Below are 17,924 nucleotides of genomic sequence, written 5' to 3'. Positions count from 1 at the left end.
ACAAGTCGGAGCCGGTGGAGTTCACAGTCCCACCACGAGGCATTTCTGCTTACAACTAATTTAGCAACAGAGGAAGGCAGCAGAAAAAAATCTTGGTTTAACGGATGACCTTTTAGTAAACGCTCATATTCGAAATAGACTCAAGTTACCATAGAGTTTGTCTTGGGCAGAGAACTCTCATTTCCTTTGACTACGGCTTTAATTCCAACACTCCCTTTATTGCTTCTTCAGTCTCCATTTCGTCCTTGCCTCGCTCCTACCTCTTGTGCCCCGTTATCACAGCTTGGTCACGGTCTTGCTGGGGTACAGCGCCTACGGAAGGTGCTCTGGGGAGGACGTCGGGCCACTTCGGGGCTCCATGACGCGCACGTGTTGCAGAGGGCCTCAGAAGGGACCAAAGAAGGGAAATTCCATGCTACAGGACAGGATCTTCAAAGAGGGGCTGAAATATTTACCCAGGACAGTAATTGACAGTGCTTTATGTCTACAGAAGAAAAGAAGAGGAACTGGGCTTAGCACTGGAGCATCGAGGGATGAGAAGCTTACTGGGGCTGCTCCCCTCCACAGAGCCATTTATTAAAATATTTTCAGAGGGCATATGTTTTCAGCACGACTACTCACGTCTCTGTCCTCAGAAGGCCCTGTGATATGAGATCTAGGTCCCTTCTCCACAGACAGGCTGGTGTTGGGTAAAAGGCTCACACACACTTGGGAGCCCTCAGGAGAATGAGATCGTTGTTTATCCTCACGGTTTCCTTTGCCTCCAAAGACCTGAATTCGTACCTATGTACTTAGAAAGCAAACTGCAGACGTCCAGTCGACATGCTATAAGGTCAGACTTTGGGGTGCTCCCCTTTAGCCCAAATCCTAGTAAGAGTGGGTAAAATAGAAAAAGAGAAATCAAAAATAGCTTTACTAATTCAAAGACAAGAGAAACTCTCCTTGGACCCAAAACAGAACAGAAAGGCAAAGGAATAAACCAAGCGGGAACCAGGGCCCCGGGTCTGGGAGCAGGCAGTAGCAGTGGTTGAAAGGGACGAGAAATGCTTCATGTAAGAAGGGTGAGTAGAGGGGCGCCTGGGTAGCTCAGTCAGTTAAGAGTCTGACTCTTGATTCTGGCTCAGGTCCTGGTCTCACAGTTCATGAGTTCGAGCCCTGCATCAGGCTCTGCCCTGGCAGTGCGTGGAGCATGCCTGGGATTCTTTCTCCCCCTCTCTCTGCTCTTCCCTTGCTCACACTTGCTCTTTCTCAAAATAAATAAAAAATTAAAACAAAAAAGTAAAGGGGAATAGAGTCAGCTTTAAGGCTTAAAGCCAGGGGATGAGGTAAGGCTCCCTTGTAAAAAGAGGTTGAAGACACAGGGCTGATGACCTGGTCCCTTAAGCTAAATATGTTCCAGAGGTGCTGGGCCTGCACAGGTCGGAAGACACAGACAGTCCTTCTGTCACCCATCACCTAAGTAACCAGATCTATAGTAGCCTGGATATCACTGTGGTGATTACATACCCCCTGTCCGGGGTAGGCAAGGGCAAGGTTAGCAGACAGAGGGGCTGAGCACAGAAGGAGAGAAAGGAACAAAACCAAAATACTTTCCCCTAAAAACAAGCCTGCAGTATAAAATTCCAAGCCACTTCATGAAATGCAACGCTAAGGAAGGTAACCGACAAAAGTCAACAACCGGAACATGATTTCAATCCAGTGAATAGGCTACAGCACTGACTGACTGTGACTCTTGGGGTGCGACTGAGATGCTCAGATACAGAAGTAACAGAGGAGTACTCAGTGGAGGTGAATAGGAAACTATGAAGGAGAAACAGGTGGAAAGATACAAAACATAAACTGGGAGATATGGGGGAAAAAAGCAAATATGAAATCCTAAGAATAAAAAAAAAATAGTCATTAAACCAACTGAATAGCAAACAACATCCCTAGGGTGTGATTTAAGGGAGCTTCAGTTTAAAAACACGGAGTAAATCCCAGAAGCCAAAAGTGGGTTATCTCGGGGGTAGGATGTGGGCAGGAGCAAGGAAGGAAAGTGTATTAGTGTTCTGAACTGGGTTCTAGTACTCTGGCTTTTCAAACTATACGCATGTATCACTTTAATACAAATTACAATAACGAACTGAAAAGACTGTAAGAAATACCATTAATGGAGGATCATCTAAGGATGCGCAATCCTTGCTTTCCTCGGTACAGCCTAAATTTTATTCTTGGGATGAAGCAAACCATCAGAGAGAGAGGACACAAGAGCATATGAGTTTTATTTTTTATTTTTTTATTTTTTTAAAATTTTTTTAACGTTTATTTATTTTTGAGACACAGAGAGACAGAGCATGAACGGGGGAGGGGCAGAGAGAGAGAGAGGGAGACAGAATCCGAAACAGGCTCCAGGCTCTGAGCGGTCAGCACAGAGCCTGACGCGGGGCTCAAACTCACGGACCGCGAGATCATGACCTGAGCTGAAGTCGGCCGCTTAACCGACTGAGCCACCCAGGCGCCCCAGAGCATATGAGTTTTAACCCTTCTTGTTACTTCTTTTATTACGTTATAATGTGAAATGTCTATCAGCCACATTGGAGAATATGACAAAAATCAGCTATTTAAATAATTGTGGCAGTCTGACAGGAAGCTGATCACTGAGTCTCGTGGGACCCTTTGGAGTGGCTCTGGCCTCAGGGCCAGGAAAAATTGCTTCGGCAGAGCAACAGGTGTGTGTCTGACCTCGCAGCCACTGTAACTTCCGAAACTACTCATTCAGCTTTGGCTGCTGGGAAATTTAATTTGTGATTTATTTCCAGTCACTTTACAGGATCATATGGATTGCTTTTTGGACACTGACTTGCTTTCCTCTTATTTCCTGTCACTCTTATTTCACAAATCAATATAAGATTGACAGCCGTTAGAGCCTACATACACGTCTACCTATATTTATATATAAACAGATGTGTGTGGATATGTGCCCGAAAGCCAGGTTGCAGGCTTCTGAGAAGTGAAAGGATGTGATTAGAATGAGTTGGGGAAAGAAGAGAAAGGAAGGGAAAGAGGGCAGGTTGGGCTGTGGGGTCATCACTTTGGAGGACGCTGAATGCTAAGAGTCTGACATTTACCCTGAACATTAGAGACAGTGGTAAACGCTTTGAAAATTCTGAGCAAAGCAATGACATGGAAACAGCAGTAGCTCAGAAAACTTGCTGTGCTACGGGGTCGAGGCTGGGTGAACGAGGAGGACATTGAGGGCCAGATGACGAGGTAAGGGCTATTTTGATCATGAAGGAGTGAGGCACGGATGTTGTTAGTAAGCTGACAGACACTGTATTTTAGGAGAAGGATTGGATGTAACAGGCTTTAGGAAAGAAAAGGTGACGTGGCCAGTAAATGTAGCTTTTTCTTGCAACAAAGCGCGTGACATCCAAGGAAGCAAGCTCTGTACGACCCACAAACTTATGGAAACAATCAATTCCATTTGGTCTATTCTGCTTCCACTGCCGAGCATTCTGACCTGGGCAAGCCACAGGAGAAGCCAAATCATTCCAAAACCTCTCTTAGAAGGTACGTTTTATTCTTTCCAGAAATTAAGCTGCTGCTGATTATAAATGACAGCTAACTCCGCACATGCAAATTACACCCGCTATTAAAGGCCTCCTGCCTTCCTGAAACATGATACCATGTGAGCCCAGCACCTCGCAGATGGAGACCCCGTAATAAATACTTCTCGACACAGAAACCTGTCGAGATGAATTTCTTAGGCTCCAAGAAAAGCAGAAAAATAATCTCGAACACTCTGAATCTAGGAACTGAAGTAAATTGAATTTTGACCGAAGTAGTTTTGAATTTATAATCTCTGGGGAATGCACTCAGCTGGATTTACCTGTGCATTATTTTTTCAAAGCAAATCAGCAATACAGAGATTTCAGGAAGGACATTTACATTACAAACAGAACAAAATTCTCAGATAAATAGAAGCCTGAAATATAACTGATGAGCTAATTGAAATCAAGTTTATATTCTCACATGAATACACACCCCGCTCATTTCTACGGGGAAACATTTCAGAGAAACATGGTACAACAGAGCAGGAAGGGGGTTCATAACCACCCAGTTTAGTTCTCTCGTGTTACACACGGAGAGAACTTGTCTATCTTTCTCTGACTTATTTCCATTAGCATCATGCCCCTGAGGTCCTTCCATGTTATTGCAAAAGGCAAGATTCCTTGTTTTCAATGGCTGAATGATATTTCAATACACACACGCACACACACACACACACACACACTTTCTTTATCCACTCATCTGTCAGTGGACATTTAAGCTCATTCCCTGTCTTGGCTATTGTAAATAATGCTGCAAATGAGGGTGCAAATAACTCTTCAAGTTAGTGTTTTCATTTCCTTTAAATACCCAGCAGTGGAGGGGCGCCTGGGTGGCGCAGTCGGTTAAGCGTCCGACTTCAGCCAGGTCACGATCTCGCGGTCCGTGAGTTCGAGCCCCGCGTCGGGCTCTGGGCTGGTGGCTCGGAGCCTGGAGCCTGTTTCCGATTCTGTGTCTCCCTCTCTCTCTGCCCCTCGCCCGTTCATGCTCTGTCTCTCTCTGTCCCAAAAATAAATAAACGTTGAAAAAAAAAATTAAAAAAAAAAAAAATACCCAGCAGTGGAATTACTGGATCATGTGGTTTTTCTATTTTTTTAAGGTTACTTATTTATTATGAGAGAAAGAGAGGGATAAAGAGAGAGAGAGAGAGACAGAGAGAGAGAGAGCGAGAGAGAGAGAGAGAGCGCACGTCTGTGCCTGACAGCAGGAGGGGCAGAGACAGAGCATCCCAAGCAGGCTCTGCCCAGCATGGAGCCTGATGCGGGGCTTGACCTCACGACCCTCAGATCATGACCTGAGCCAAAATCAAGACTTGGACGCTTAACCAACTGAGCCACCCAGGCACCCCCTATTTTTAATTTTTTGAGGAACATCCATACTGTTGTCCACAGAGGCCTCACCAGTTTGTATTCCCACCAACACTGCCCACGGCTTCACTTTTCTACAACCTCATCCACACTTGTTATTCCGTGTCTTTTTGATTCTAGCCACTCTAACAGGTGTGAAGAGACACTGATGGCTAGGAGGTACATGAAAAGATGCTCAACATAGTGATCATTAGGAAAATGCAAATCAAAACCACAGTGAGATAGGAGTCCCTTGGCTACAGATGACAGGATAAATCAGAGAGCTTGAATGGCTTTCCCAAGGCCACCCGGGGTGTCAGATACAGAATGGAATAGAGTCCAGCAGAACAAGCAAGTATGTTTTCCATTTTACCACTGGGCCTATCTCTAGCCCATCTGTGATGGTTAATGTTGTGTGTCCATTTGACTGGGCTACAGGGTGCCCAGATATTTCATTAAACATTATTCTGGGTATGTGTGAGAGGCTGCTTTTGGATGAGATTAACATTTGAATCAGTAGACTGCCCTCCCGAGTGTGTTAGTTGTTATCGTTGTTACCCAATCAGTTGAAGGCCTGACTAAAACAGAGACTAACCCTACCGCAAGAGGGAAGTCTTCCTGCTCAACTGCCTTTGGGCTGGGACACTGTTTTTGCCCTGCCTTTGGACTCAAATGGAAGTCTGGCTCTTCCTGGGTCAGACCGGAACTTCCCTGTTAGCTCTCCTGGGTCTCCCACTCACCAACTGCAGGTCTTGGGACTTCCAAGCCTCCACAATCACATGAGCCAAATCCTTTTCATAAATACCCCCCGTCCCAGCTACTTTTCAGACACACACCCTGTTGGTGCTCTTTCTCTGGAGATTCCTAATACAGTATTAGACAAACTTTTAGCTCAAAGAAAACAGTCTCGATGAATATGGCGGATACCGTGGATAGGCTACCCAAAAGCCATTCCCAACCTTCCTCTCCCGTCTTCCTCTAATTCAAAGGCTGAAAACCTAAAATGTAGTTTCCTCACCTCTTTCACAGTAAAGGTGATCATACGACACAGTTCTGAACAATAACATGCAGGCGGAAATCCCCAGGAAACTTTTCCTCTGTTCTCTGCCTTCTTTTTCGTGTCCAGAGGCTGGACACACTGACTCAGCGTTGAGGGTGCCACTCACCCCGGGGCCATGAGGACAACTGACACGTGTAGGGATGGGTACAGAGGAAGGCAGAAGGATTCTGGGTCTGTGATGAGGCCTGTGAGCGGCTGCTCTTGTCTTAGACTGCTTCTCCAGAAGTCTGGAGACAAATGTACCATACCTACCAAAGCCAGTTTTAGTTGGGTTATCTGTTATTTGAAGCTCAACCTTTCCCTAATATACTATTCTAGCCAGGTTTCAACCAGAACAAACACCAAAAGTGAACATGACCCCAATTCTGGAAATAAATAAATAAATAAATAAATAAATAAGTACTTAATCAAATTTTTTGTAGGTCTACACAATACAGATGGCATGGGAGAGGCGCTAAGTCCAACACTTCCCATCCAAGGGTGCTGGCGGGAAGGAAGCTCGCTTCCCGCTACTCCAGATTAGGGTCTGGTCTGGGGAAAAATCCCAAGGGATCCTCTAGAACTCCAGCATGCTTGGTTGTGGCAAAAGGCTAACACCGAGGTAGAAGGAATCTTGGGGAGCTATGAGCAGGGGTTCCAACTTTTCCCATGTAGCTCATTTATTTCTAAAAGTTCTTTTTAATGAAAAACTAATCATGTTCATGGATTCCTGCATCATTAGAATGAGCTCCGGTCCTCTCTCCATCAATGCTGCCACCAGAGACCACACATGGCTGCGGCAGTGGAAGGAACGCTAGATTTAGTCAAACGATCTGGGTTTGAGACTGGGTTCTGCCACGTTTTGCTTCGTCCTTTCCCGCAGGCAGATCTGTGAACGTTCTGAGTTCCACTTCCTAATTTACAATTATTGAGTTAAACGACACTGGGATTACAAAATTCCAACAAATTCAGAATACTCTACCAAAGTAAGATTTAATCGGGTCACTCGACTGTGTGCAAACTCAAAGCAGATAGGTCTGACGTGAGGGAAGTACAAGAGAAAAGCTCATTCTTTATCTTTATGGCATTTTTTTGGCCCTTCTTCCTTTCTCAGAGAGACAAAGTTGCTGGATAAGTGATCTCTGTCTGACGAAGTGCTACGGCAAAAAGCCTTACAGAACAAACCTGAGGAAATAAAACACAGGCTGCAACTTGGTACGCTTATTACCAAGCAGTAGTGGTTACCAGTCGTAAGGTCACCTGACCCTCTCGTTGTGTGCTCTAACAGCACCCTGGCCTCAGTGTCCTAATGACCCGTTTAATGCCTCTCTGCCCTCTAGAACCTGAGCTCTCTAGATCCTTACCTGGCAGCAAACCTCTCACTGTTTCGTGGGGGATAAAAGTTCAAGAGGCTAAAATATATGCAGCACGACGCATCTTTTTAGTTTCCCCCTCCGCGCTGAGAGTCCTTCTGGATTCACGCAATAAAAGCTGAGTTCTCTGAAAGACCACAGGAGTCTTTCCTGGGAGATGTTCCGAGCTGGTTCCACACACATACCTTGTCTTGGGTTTGGCATCGAATACAGTCACATTCAAAACAGTACTGGTCCCTCAGCTGCTTCCGGCGCTCCTCGCTGGTCATCAGCATGTCCAGGTAGCAGATGGTGAGCTGGGGGGGCCAGAGAGAAGAGGGTCACGTGGCTGTGGTGCTCATTTTCTTTAACAAATGGTTACTGATTATTTAAGCAACACTTTTTTTTTAATGTTTATTCTTTTTTTTTTTTAACATTTATTTATTTTTGAGACAGAGACAGAGCATGAACAGGGGAGGGGCAGAGAGAGACGGAGACACAGAATCTGAAACAGGCTGCAGGCTCTGAGCGGTCAGCACAGAGCCCAACGCGGAGCTCAAACTCACGGACGGTGAGATCCTGACCTGAGCCGAAGTCGGACGCTTAACCGACCAAGCCACCCAGGCGCCCCTAATGTTTACTTATTCTTGAGAGAAAGAGAGAGAGAAAGAGACAGAGCATGACCGGGGAGGGGAAGATAGAGAGGGAGACACAGAACCCAAAGCAGGATCCAGGCCCCAAGTTCTCAGTACACAGCCTGATGTGGGGCTCGAACCCACAAACTGCGAGATCGTGACCTGAGCCAAAGTTGAACACTCAACTGACTGAGCCATCCACGTGCCCTTCAGCAACACATGTCTTTATTACACACCAAAAAGTGCAAGAGGAAAGACACTACTAACAATCTCGCTATGCAAATAATCACATGTAAAATTCTAACGCCATTAACTTCCAGCATCCGTTGTGTGGTGAGCGCATGTATATTATATATTTATTATAAAGAACTGGACTCATGACCTCTCTACACTTTTACACCTCACTTTTTATTCACCAAATAAGAGACTACCGAGAGCTGTTGTGTTTGGTAGTACTAAGGTTGGGCAGTAAAATCGATCACCGCCAGCAATGAGAGAAGGTGGATCAATCCTGGCCCCCAAGTGGGTGGCAGACTGATGCACCCAGATGGCTCTTAAATCCTGACCAGTCCTGCAGCTGCCTCATGGAATGAAACGTCAACCCAATTTGGTGCCTCTGAAGTTGGAGACTCTTTTCTTTCTTGTGATGAGATAGGAAAAAAAAGAAACCACTTCCAAGTAGGGAGAATTAATGTCAGCATGTGATCTTGGAGGGAGGCTCTCAAACTGACTTCCTTGGACACTTTCGAACTAAGTAATTACACCATCTAGGATGTTTCTCTGTAGCCCTCAGGTTCCCCTTCTAGTCACAGGTCTTCAGGCAACGTCACGATGTCCACACATGCCTCACTCGGCCGCATCTATACACTCAAAGTCTAATTCAAAATAAACAAAATGGAACCGCTGAGTCCCCTGGCCTGTTCCACCCGGGCTGGAGCCGTCCCAGTCCCCGCTGACAGGAATGCATCTTTTGTGTCCTTCAAGCAGAAACCCAAAGTCACCCTTGACCTCTCTCTCCCTCTCACGCCCTCACCTGATCCGCCAGGAAATTCTGTGGGCTCAATCTTAAAAACAAAACCAGGAATCCACCACTTTCTACCTCTTCCAATGTGACCACCCAGGTCTGAGTCGCCCTCCTCTCTGGCCCATAAAACGCAAGTCTCTGCCAGTCTCCCTGCTCCCCCAACAGACCCCGATGCCCCCTGTGCTCCACCCTCCAGGGCTCCCCGTGTCCCCTGCACTCCACCCTCCAGGCATGATTCTCAGTGATTCTCTTCAAACACAAGACAGATAGGCTCTTCCCTGTGCTCAAAACACTCCAACGACCCCCACTCTTGCTTACAGGCCAAGTCCTGATGAGGGATTCCTACAGCACAGCTCAGCCTGTGCTTCTGTGCTAAAGTCAGGAAACAATCGCAAGCTAACATTTAGAAACTTCTACAGGACTCTAATAATAAAACATTAGACTTTTATTTCCTATGGTTTTAAAATTTCATTTTTCTAGTAATTTTTGTCATTAAGTTCTACAAAAATATTAGTCTGCAATGGATAAGAACTAGTAACAACCACCACCAGCCCCACTCCCTCTCTGAACTCCTTCCCCCGGCCAGCCCTCACTCCTCCTGTCCCCACGCGCTCACACGTGCCAGGCCGACACAGGATGTATCCCGGGGCGCTGCCCCCAGAACCCTCTATGAGGGCCTCCCTCACCGAGGTCTAACCTGGACCCTCCCTTGCTTAAAAGAACACCCTGACTCCGGCCCCACCCAGGGTCCCTCATTCCCTCACCCTTTTCTAGTTTTTCCTTTTCAGTGTCATATGTCAGCTTGTGACATGTTGTGTAAAATACTCCTTTATTTGCTTTTACATGTAGAAAGTAATCATGGGGGCAGGTGCGGTAGGCAGGAGTGGAAGAAGGCAGGACCGTCTGCTGAAGGAGGTAACTAAAGCTCCCTAGAGCCAAAAAAAAATCCCACGTGCTTTTTCTTAGACTCAATAGAAAGCATCTCACGTCTACCAAGCCAAATCTTACGTGCCAGAAAGTACGGTAGGGCTCTTGACAGAAAACAACACTTTGGGTGGGCCTCAGTCTGCCAGCCCTTGTCCCACCCACTGTGGCCATCACCAGGGTGACAGAAGCCAGGGCCAGGTCTGGCTGGCCAGGTCTCTCTCTAGATCCTCTCGACAGTGTTATCGAGGATCCGCTATGTGCTAGGCACTCCCAGAGAGAGGCAGCGTGAGACTGTGGAAATCAGCAAAGGTCTGGGATCCATCTGGGATTTGCACCCACAGCCGTTGACTCAATCAAGCCTGACACTCTTTTTACAACACAGCCACTTCTCATACTTCAGCGGGCCCAAGGGGAGATTTGCTTCTTGGGGGGCTGTGCCAGCATCAACCCTAAAACGCGTAAGTCTGCACTCAGCAGCGTCCTGTGACCACTGGGCTCCTTTAGCCGGACCACGGCCACTTTTTCATTCCCTGAGTCCTTTTCCTTGCTTTCTGATGCGCACCCAGGGCTGCCTGGGAGATGCAAATGGCCATGATATCAGGCGAGTTCTTCCTGTTTACAGACAACACTGTGTTCCAAATTCCAAGTAACCCATTTCCGACCACACTTTTGAAACCGCCCGTTAGTAAGTCTGGGGCAGTACACGTATCCATCTGGTCTTAACAGGCTCTGAGGGTCCCGGGTTCCTTAAATGAGGTGATGGTAAAACGAACTGAACTCCGTGCTCCCTCTTGGGTTAACCCTGGGGCTCGAAGTCTCCATCTGCCCCGATGGCTCTCAGTCATGCCCCCCGCCCCCAGCAGATCAGATCAACTCGCAGTAGTTACTGGGAGAGTACCACGTGCCCAGTGGGAAGCCAGTGAATCCAGGGCCAGAGAAATAACCTTGACTAACCCAAGACTAAACTGAGAGGGCCAAAACTCTGAGTGGTCGTGCCAGGAGGCAAACGGGCAACAGGAGACTAGTTATATCATTTAACCCCAACGAACAGACTCGGACCAGCCTCCCTCACTACGCCGTAACTGCCTGCGACCGCTACCGCTATTGGGACACTGGCTTTCCAACGGGCCTCCCTGCTGCCCGCCATCCACCTCTCGTCTTCCAGACCGCTCTGAAAGAGCTTCCTCAAACTCACATCTGATCACGTCTCTACACGAAGACTGGTGACGGCCTCTCGCTGCCGGCGGGGATAAGGCACACAAGGGCTTCTCCACTGCTCTTCAGTCTGCCTTTCTGCCTCAGTATCTCTCTAGACACCCTCCCGTCTTCAGGCACGCACACCACTAGGCCTCTGGAACAAGGCACACGGTGCCAGTAGGTGCTGCGTCTCCCTGCCCTGGCTAGCCAGTGCCTTCCCCACACTACCCACTTTTTCAGAGCATTCTCATCCCGCAAGCTTGGCTCCAAAACACTTCTCCAGGGAAGACTGCCCCGTTCCCCGCCTCCGGGCCTCCTGTGTGCCCTCTATGCCACCAAATACACTGTGTGAAAACTGAAGGTCTCAATGGCAAAACATTGTTATTCCTATTTTGGGGGAGAAAACACAGATTACTAACTGGTAATGACAGTTAAATCATTTTATCAGCCAAAGATAAAAACCTTTATTGAAGACTGACTCACTGCTCTCAATGAAGAATCTGCTCACTAAATGTTGGGCTCATTTAGCAGGAACGTATTTGTGAAACTCTGCCATTGATCAGTGGATGCCTTAATGGCACAGAACAAAATCGCATTAAAATATTAATGCCACTGACCATTGCTCTGCCATTTGAGAGCAGTTTTTATGGGAAAGGCAGTAACTCATCCCAACATTAGAGTAATAACATGAAAGATATTTGCTGGATATCGGACATGCTGCTTACTTGAAAATTTCAAGGCAAAATGAACCCTTTTTCCATGAAGCCCATCTTTTCATTATGTACAACAGAGTGGGTAAAAAGATCAAATTAAAATTAGACTTCGCTTCCATTTATGGAATTACACTGTCACAATTATAAATTTTTCTGCCGATACGGGCTCTGAACTGAAAGATGGCAAATCTCACTTCTTTTTTAAAATCAAACCTGAGTGTTATTCTTTCTCTTCTCATTGTCACACCCTTGTACTCAGCCATTATCAAATCCTGCCAATTTTAGCTTCCAGCATTATTCTCTTCAGATCCCTCATCACGAGCCACCAGGTGAATGCCTCCCGACCTCAGGACACCACTGTCACCTCGCGCCTGGATTCCTGCATCCACCTGACCCTCGTGCTCCCACACTTGCTTACACGTGCAAGGTCTGATCACACAACTCCTCTGCTTCTACGGTGCCCCACTGTCCGTCCCCATCCCTTTCACAAGCATCTAATGAGGACCTCCTATAGGCCAGATGCCATAACGGGCCCCACGGGTCCCTATGATAATGTCTGGTCCCTGCATATTCCCTCATCTGCCAGTCACCTTTGAAGTCTTCAGTCTATTGAGAAGAATGCTTCCTGTTCCTTGAAGTCACCATTCCGTCTCTTGCCTCTGTGCATTTGTCTAGGACGCCTTCCCTGTCTCAGCCAACCTGAGCTCTATGGGTCCTTCGAGAGTCTAGGAGTTACTTCTCTGGAAGTTTTTTGTTTTTTGGGTTTTTTTTTTTGTTTTTTGTTTTTTTTTGTTTTTTTTTTTTTTACCTTAACTGGAAAAAGCAGGAATATTTTAATAGCCTTCACAGATAATTACCACGGATATTCTTTTATGGTATTACACCAAATTTCACAAGAGGTAGTTTCTTAAAGATTAGTAGAAATGTGGAATCTAAAATCACATAGGTAAATGTCTTGAACTCAGTTAGGTTCAAATCCACTGGTCGAACTTGGCATGGATCTTCTATTCAAGCGTGATCTGGTAACATCACGCATCGGTCCACTGAACTATGGCAACCTTCCAGATATCGACACGTTTCATCATCCAATATGAAAAAAAGTCACTGCCATCGCCACCAGTATCGCAGGGAAAGTCTTTCGAGATCTGAGGGGCTTCATGCTACTGGTGGTGGATACAGGTCTTCCAAAATACTGACTTGTAACTGAAAGCTTCAGTTTTTTCCATTAGCAACAAGTACTGGCAGTTGTCATCCTTCAGGTGACAGGCTCACTTCAACCTCTTCTTCTCTCCCTCTTTTGTATTTACTTATTTTTTTTATTTAAATTCGTGTTAGTTAACAGACAGGGTGGTCTTGGCTTCAGGAATAGAACCCAGTGATTCATCTTTTACATACGACACCCAGTGCGCATCCCAACAAGTGCCCTCCTCAAGGCCCATCACCCATTCAGCCTACCCCATCTCCCCTCCAGCCACCCTCAGTTTGTTCTACGGAAGCCTTTTTCAACCGCTCCCCGCTACTGCCCCTTACCACCGCCTGGGTGCCCCCAGTCTGAATGTCTACAAAGCCCTATGCGTATTTATACCATTGTCCTCTTTATATTGTTATTGTTCACTCTTTTCTGTTCTGTGTCCGTTTCCTCCATTATACCTCGAGCTCCCGAAAGCACGGGTGGGTCTTACTCGTCTTTGTGTTCCCAATGCCCCCCGCGGTACATGACACCCAGTTAAGTATGCAGTGAATCTGTCAAGTGACTTAGCACCTAAGCAAAGATGACTGAGAGGAGAAACACACTGTCTGAAACCCACAACGCTTTAGATCAAAACTAGTATTACAGACACTGATATACTCAGCTCATGCAAATCACATTTGTCCTGAAAATGCTGGCAGCCAGAGGCATTATTTGTAACAGCTACAGCCTCTTCTAACGAGGAATTCCCACAAGGGTGCCCCGGACTGTCCAGCTTTCTTCCCTGATCCATATTTTGGAAGACTGCCAGCCGATATGTACATTTCATAGCGTAACAAAACCCTGAAGCAGCCATCAGCAATCCAGCACGTGAACCATGCCTTAAACCCTAATTAAACATCACTGCTGGATGAGGAGACAAAAAACCCAAAAGCAAAACCAAAGCAAACCAAACCAAACAGACCTAACAACTCGACATCACAATGAAAATCCTTAAGTAGCAAAGTGTTGTAAACGGTGCTGGTTTGAAGGGAAATGGTCCAAAAGTGGTCGGAAGGGTGGCTTTATGTGAGGAGATGTCGCGGGTAAGAAATTTCCATGGTGACCTTTGTTATTGTGGAGACTGTGCAAATTCCCAACTCTCCTCATTTGGGTCTAAGATGCTCTTATCTTAAACTGGCAGTGCCTGGCTTTCGTGTTACTTTCCTTGTGGGGCCCATGGGATATACCTGAAAATTAGCGATAGTTTCAAAATGGCTCTAAGATTCTATCCCACTTCTGGTTGTCTTTAACAAGCTTTATTCATTCACTCAACAAACATAGATTAAGAATCTTCCCTATTATAGACACTATATAGTCTTCCTCGTGGAGCCTACATTCTGGTACTTATATCCCACTGAGCACATAATAAAACTGGGGTGCCCTCATGGGCAATAAAGCCAAAATGCAAAGTTGATGCTATGAAATTACCAAAATTCTTTTTTTTTTTTTTTTTAACATTTATTCATTTTTGAGAGAGACAGAGGCGAGCAGAGGAGGGGCAGAGAGAGGGAGACACAGAATCCGAAGTAGGTTTCAGGCTCTGAGCTGTCAGCACAGAGCCCAATGTGGGGCTCAAACCCACAAATCATGAGATCATGACCTGAGCCAAAGTCGGACGCTTAACTGAGCCATCCAGGCACCCCAAAATTACCAAAATTCTTCAATTTACTTCCTTACCCGACTTACCAAAAGCAACTATTTGCACAATAAAAAGGAATGACCTCTCTTAATCCGCCTCAAAATAGCTCTTCTCCTGGTTCTCCCTCTGGCCCACCTCTGCCAGTTTTAAATGTGCAGGATGTATGTTAGTTCTTCGAGGCAGGTGGCTACAGGCATTAGCTGAGGAGGGACTCAGGACACCAGCCTTCAATGACCCAAAAGTGAATGATGAACAGCTGATCCATCTAGAATGTCAACAGTGCCCTTGGTGAGAAGCACTCCTGGTCTTTACAGTAAGGGCCATTTAATAGGAAGTAAAATCAACAACGAGTAACAAAATGCCTCCTGGGTGCAAGGCCAAGTGCTGGGTGATAAAGGAGATAGAGAAGTAAGACACGATGTCCGGTCCTCATGAAGCTTATGGCAAACAGAGAAGTCACCAAAAGAGCCAGAATAACTGCACAGAAATATTAATAACCACCGTAAAGGAGATCTCAAAGTGAAAGACCTTCCTTTAATTTGGGACATCGGGAAAAGCTTTATCGACAAGATGATGTTTGAAAGGGCCTGGAAGGGTATGCAAAATGGGGGCGGGGGACAACTGTGCAGAGAAATGTCACCCACCAGGGCATGCACGATGAGGTGGGGAAATTTTTATTTTCTGAAAAAAAGAAATCCAGCTCATCGACAGAGAAAGCAGACTGGTAGTTGCCAGAGGTGGGGTGAAGCGGGTCAAAAGGTGGAAAGTTCCGGTTATAAAGGTGGAAAGTTCTGGTTATAAAGGAAGTCCTAAGGCTGTGATGCCCAGCACGGCAACTATAGGTAACGATCCTGCGAAGCACATTTGAAAGTCACTATGAGAGTAAATCTTAAAAAAGTTCTCATCACGAGAAAAAAACGTTCTGTGACTATGTGTGGTGACGGACGTTAACCAGACGTGCAATGGTGATCATTTCGCACCAGATGCAAATGGCGCATCGTCGCGTCGCCCACCTGAAGCTTACGTCACGTGGTATGTGAATTAAGCCTCAGTTACACCACATCATCTTCCGAACAGGATGGTAGAAAAGGACTTGTAGGGAGAATCCTGCCTCTCTGGTAGGAGAAGCCGCTCTGGTAAGTGCCCGGGGGGAAAATACCCGAGTCTGCAGGGCCCGATGCTGAGCACAACTGTTCTGGGTGAAGCCGGAGGAGGGATCTGCTCGTTGCTCCACAAATTTACGTGAAAAAAAGTGAAATAAGCACCAAAACACAAGACGTTTTTTCAACTAAATGAAAACCAACCATTGGGGCGTCTGGGTGGCGCAGTCGGTTAAGCGTCCGACTTCAGCCAGGTCACGATCTCGCGGTCCGGGAGTTCGAGCCCCGCGTCAGGCTCTGGGCTGATGGCTCGGAGCCTGGAGCCTGTTTCCGATTCTGTGTCTCCCTCTCTCTCTGCCCCTCCCCCGTTCATGCTCTGTCTCTCTCTGTCCCAAAAAATAAATAAACGTTGAAAAAAAAATTTTTTTAAAAAAGAAAACCAACCCAGGAAAATAACTGGCAGCCACGCCTAGAAAACAAGACACGAGAAAATCTCTTTGTCGTTCCTGAGAATTGCGACAGTTTCTAACGGTTTTTCTGTTTGCTTCTCACGTGGCCGATTTATTTTAATTCAGTAAAATCATCATGATATCGGCAGCAGCGTCGTCAGCAGCAGCCGGCCTTCAGCTCCGTTACTAACGCTGTCAAAAATGCACAGATCCCTTTCTCGGCAGCCCTGAAGTCACATGTGTCCCCAGGAAAAACCACGAGATTCTCCACATCACTGACAGATACCCCAGTATACTGAGTACACTGTTCCTAAAAGCTGGAAATTCGGCAAGTGGCTGCATTACAGCTCATTTGGTTGAAAATCCCTTTGGAGGGAGTCTTATCAAAGCCAGTTCCCTGTCTACGTAAAATCTGGTGCCTCTGAGTTCAGGTTTTATTGGCTGGTTTTATTTATTATCTGCATAAATGCAATAAGAGAGTATGATACTCTGCTTTCCTTGCAATAAACATCCACTTTAGCAAATTGGGAGGTAGAAGGAAAGTGGGTTCTCACAAGCGTAGACACCGATAACCCCGCATTCAGGGTGGTGCTTGTGCCAACCCTGTGTGGGCCCCCGTTCACCCTCAGCTGCCTCCTGAGACCTCGGGCTTCTGCAAACGCAAAGGGTCAAGGCTAAGTCACTGCTGAAGGTTCTACGCCCTGGCCTCTCTTCCCCGTCACATCTTTGCTTGAACAATCACGCAGAGAGGCTTTGTAAAGGCCCGGTGACAACTTGAAAGAGTGCAATTTGCTTACTTTCTTAGCATGAAGGGGAAAATGAGTCACCTTCAAAATGTGAGGAGTGGCCTGGGGAGTAAGTAAGCCCTTGGGATTCATTCACAAGCCGGCTGCCCTCCTGCCCGTGGAGGGATGACGACTGGCAGAGAGTGAGGGGGGAGGGAGCGTCACACACGGGACACGTACACTCGTCACACACACTCTCTCTCTCTGGCACACGAACAACAAGAGCTACTGATACCCAGAGACAGTCCATCTGTCATCCTGGACAAGTACTGATGGGCACACGGGTCGCTGGGTGGACCGTTACGGCTCCTCTCCCCAGCAGGGGGATGATGAGGAGCTGCCCCTCAGGCACAACCGGTTTCCGGAAGGGCCGAGTGGAGAGCGAGAGGGTCTCTGATGCGAGGGCAGGCCAGGCGCCGGGAAATCTTACCTCCTCTCCCGCCTCGATGTCGCGGACCGCTCGCAGCAAGAGGTGGGGCCCGTTGAACACGATGGAGCAGTTGGGGTCACAGCTGTGATTGAGCAAAGACATACTGCAGGAAGGAAAAACGGGGTACCGTCACTCAGCAGATACAGACCAACATGTAAATTTCATGACTATAATGATAATGAGCAGAAAGCACTTCAGCCCGGGGTGCGGGGACAGGGGAGGCTGACAGTGCACGAGGGACTGAGTGCTCTGGAGGAAGGCCCAGAGCTGTCACCAGCCCATGTCACAGTGAAATGCTCCCCGACACAACACGGGGGCTACTTAGGGAAGCGTGCTCTGAGTCCTTTCTGTGGGTGAACGCGGGGGACGGCTGTCTCATTAGACAGCAGCCGGGGACCCCACCACACGGCATCTGGTCCACGCGGCCCCTTTGCAGGACGCGCACGGCCACGCTGGGGCATGAGGAGAG

At 47.1% G+C, this 17,924-nt stretch overlaps 1 protein-coding gene across 1 annotated transcript in view; it reads right to left on the bottom strand.

Annotated features, from left to right (window-relative positions):
- Window positions 1-17,924, bottom strand: part of LOC122476127 (histone-lysine N-methyltransferase SMYD3-like) — a 153,648-nt gene that overhangs the window by 134,732 nt on the left and 992 nt on the right. The window contains exons 2-3 of the mRNA XM_043568453.1: window positions 17,456-17,558; window positions 7,532-7,642 (exon numbers count right to left, since the gene is read on the bottom strand). Coding sequence (XP_043424388.1) covers window positions 7,532-7,642; window positions 17,456-17,558 — 214 coding nt within the window. The remainder of the gene's footprint in view (window positions 1-7,531; window positions 7,643-17,455; window positions 17,559-17,924) is intronic.

The sequence above is a fragment of the Prionailurus bengalensis genome, chromosome E4 (genome assembly GCF_016509475.1).
Source record: "Prionailurus bengalensis isolate Pbe53 chromosome E4, Fcat_Pben_1.1_paternal_pri, whole genome shotgun sequence".
NCBI lineage: Eukaryota > Metazoa > Chordata > Mammalia > Carnivora > Felidae > Prionailurus > Prionailurus bengalensis.
The sequence above is the reverse complement of the archived record's forward strand: the minus strand, read 5'-3'. Positions and strand labels throughout refer to the sequence as shown.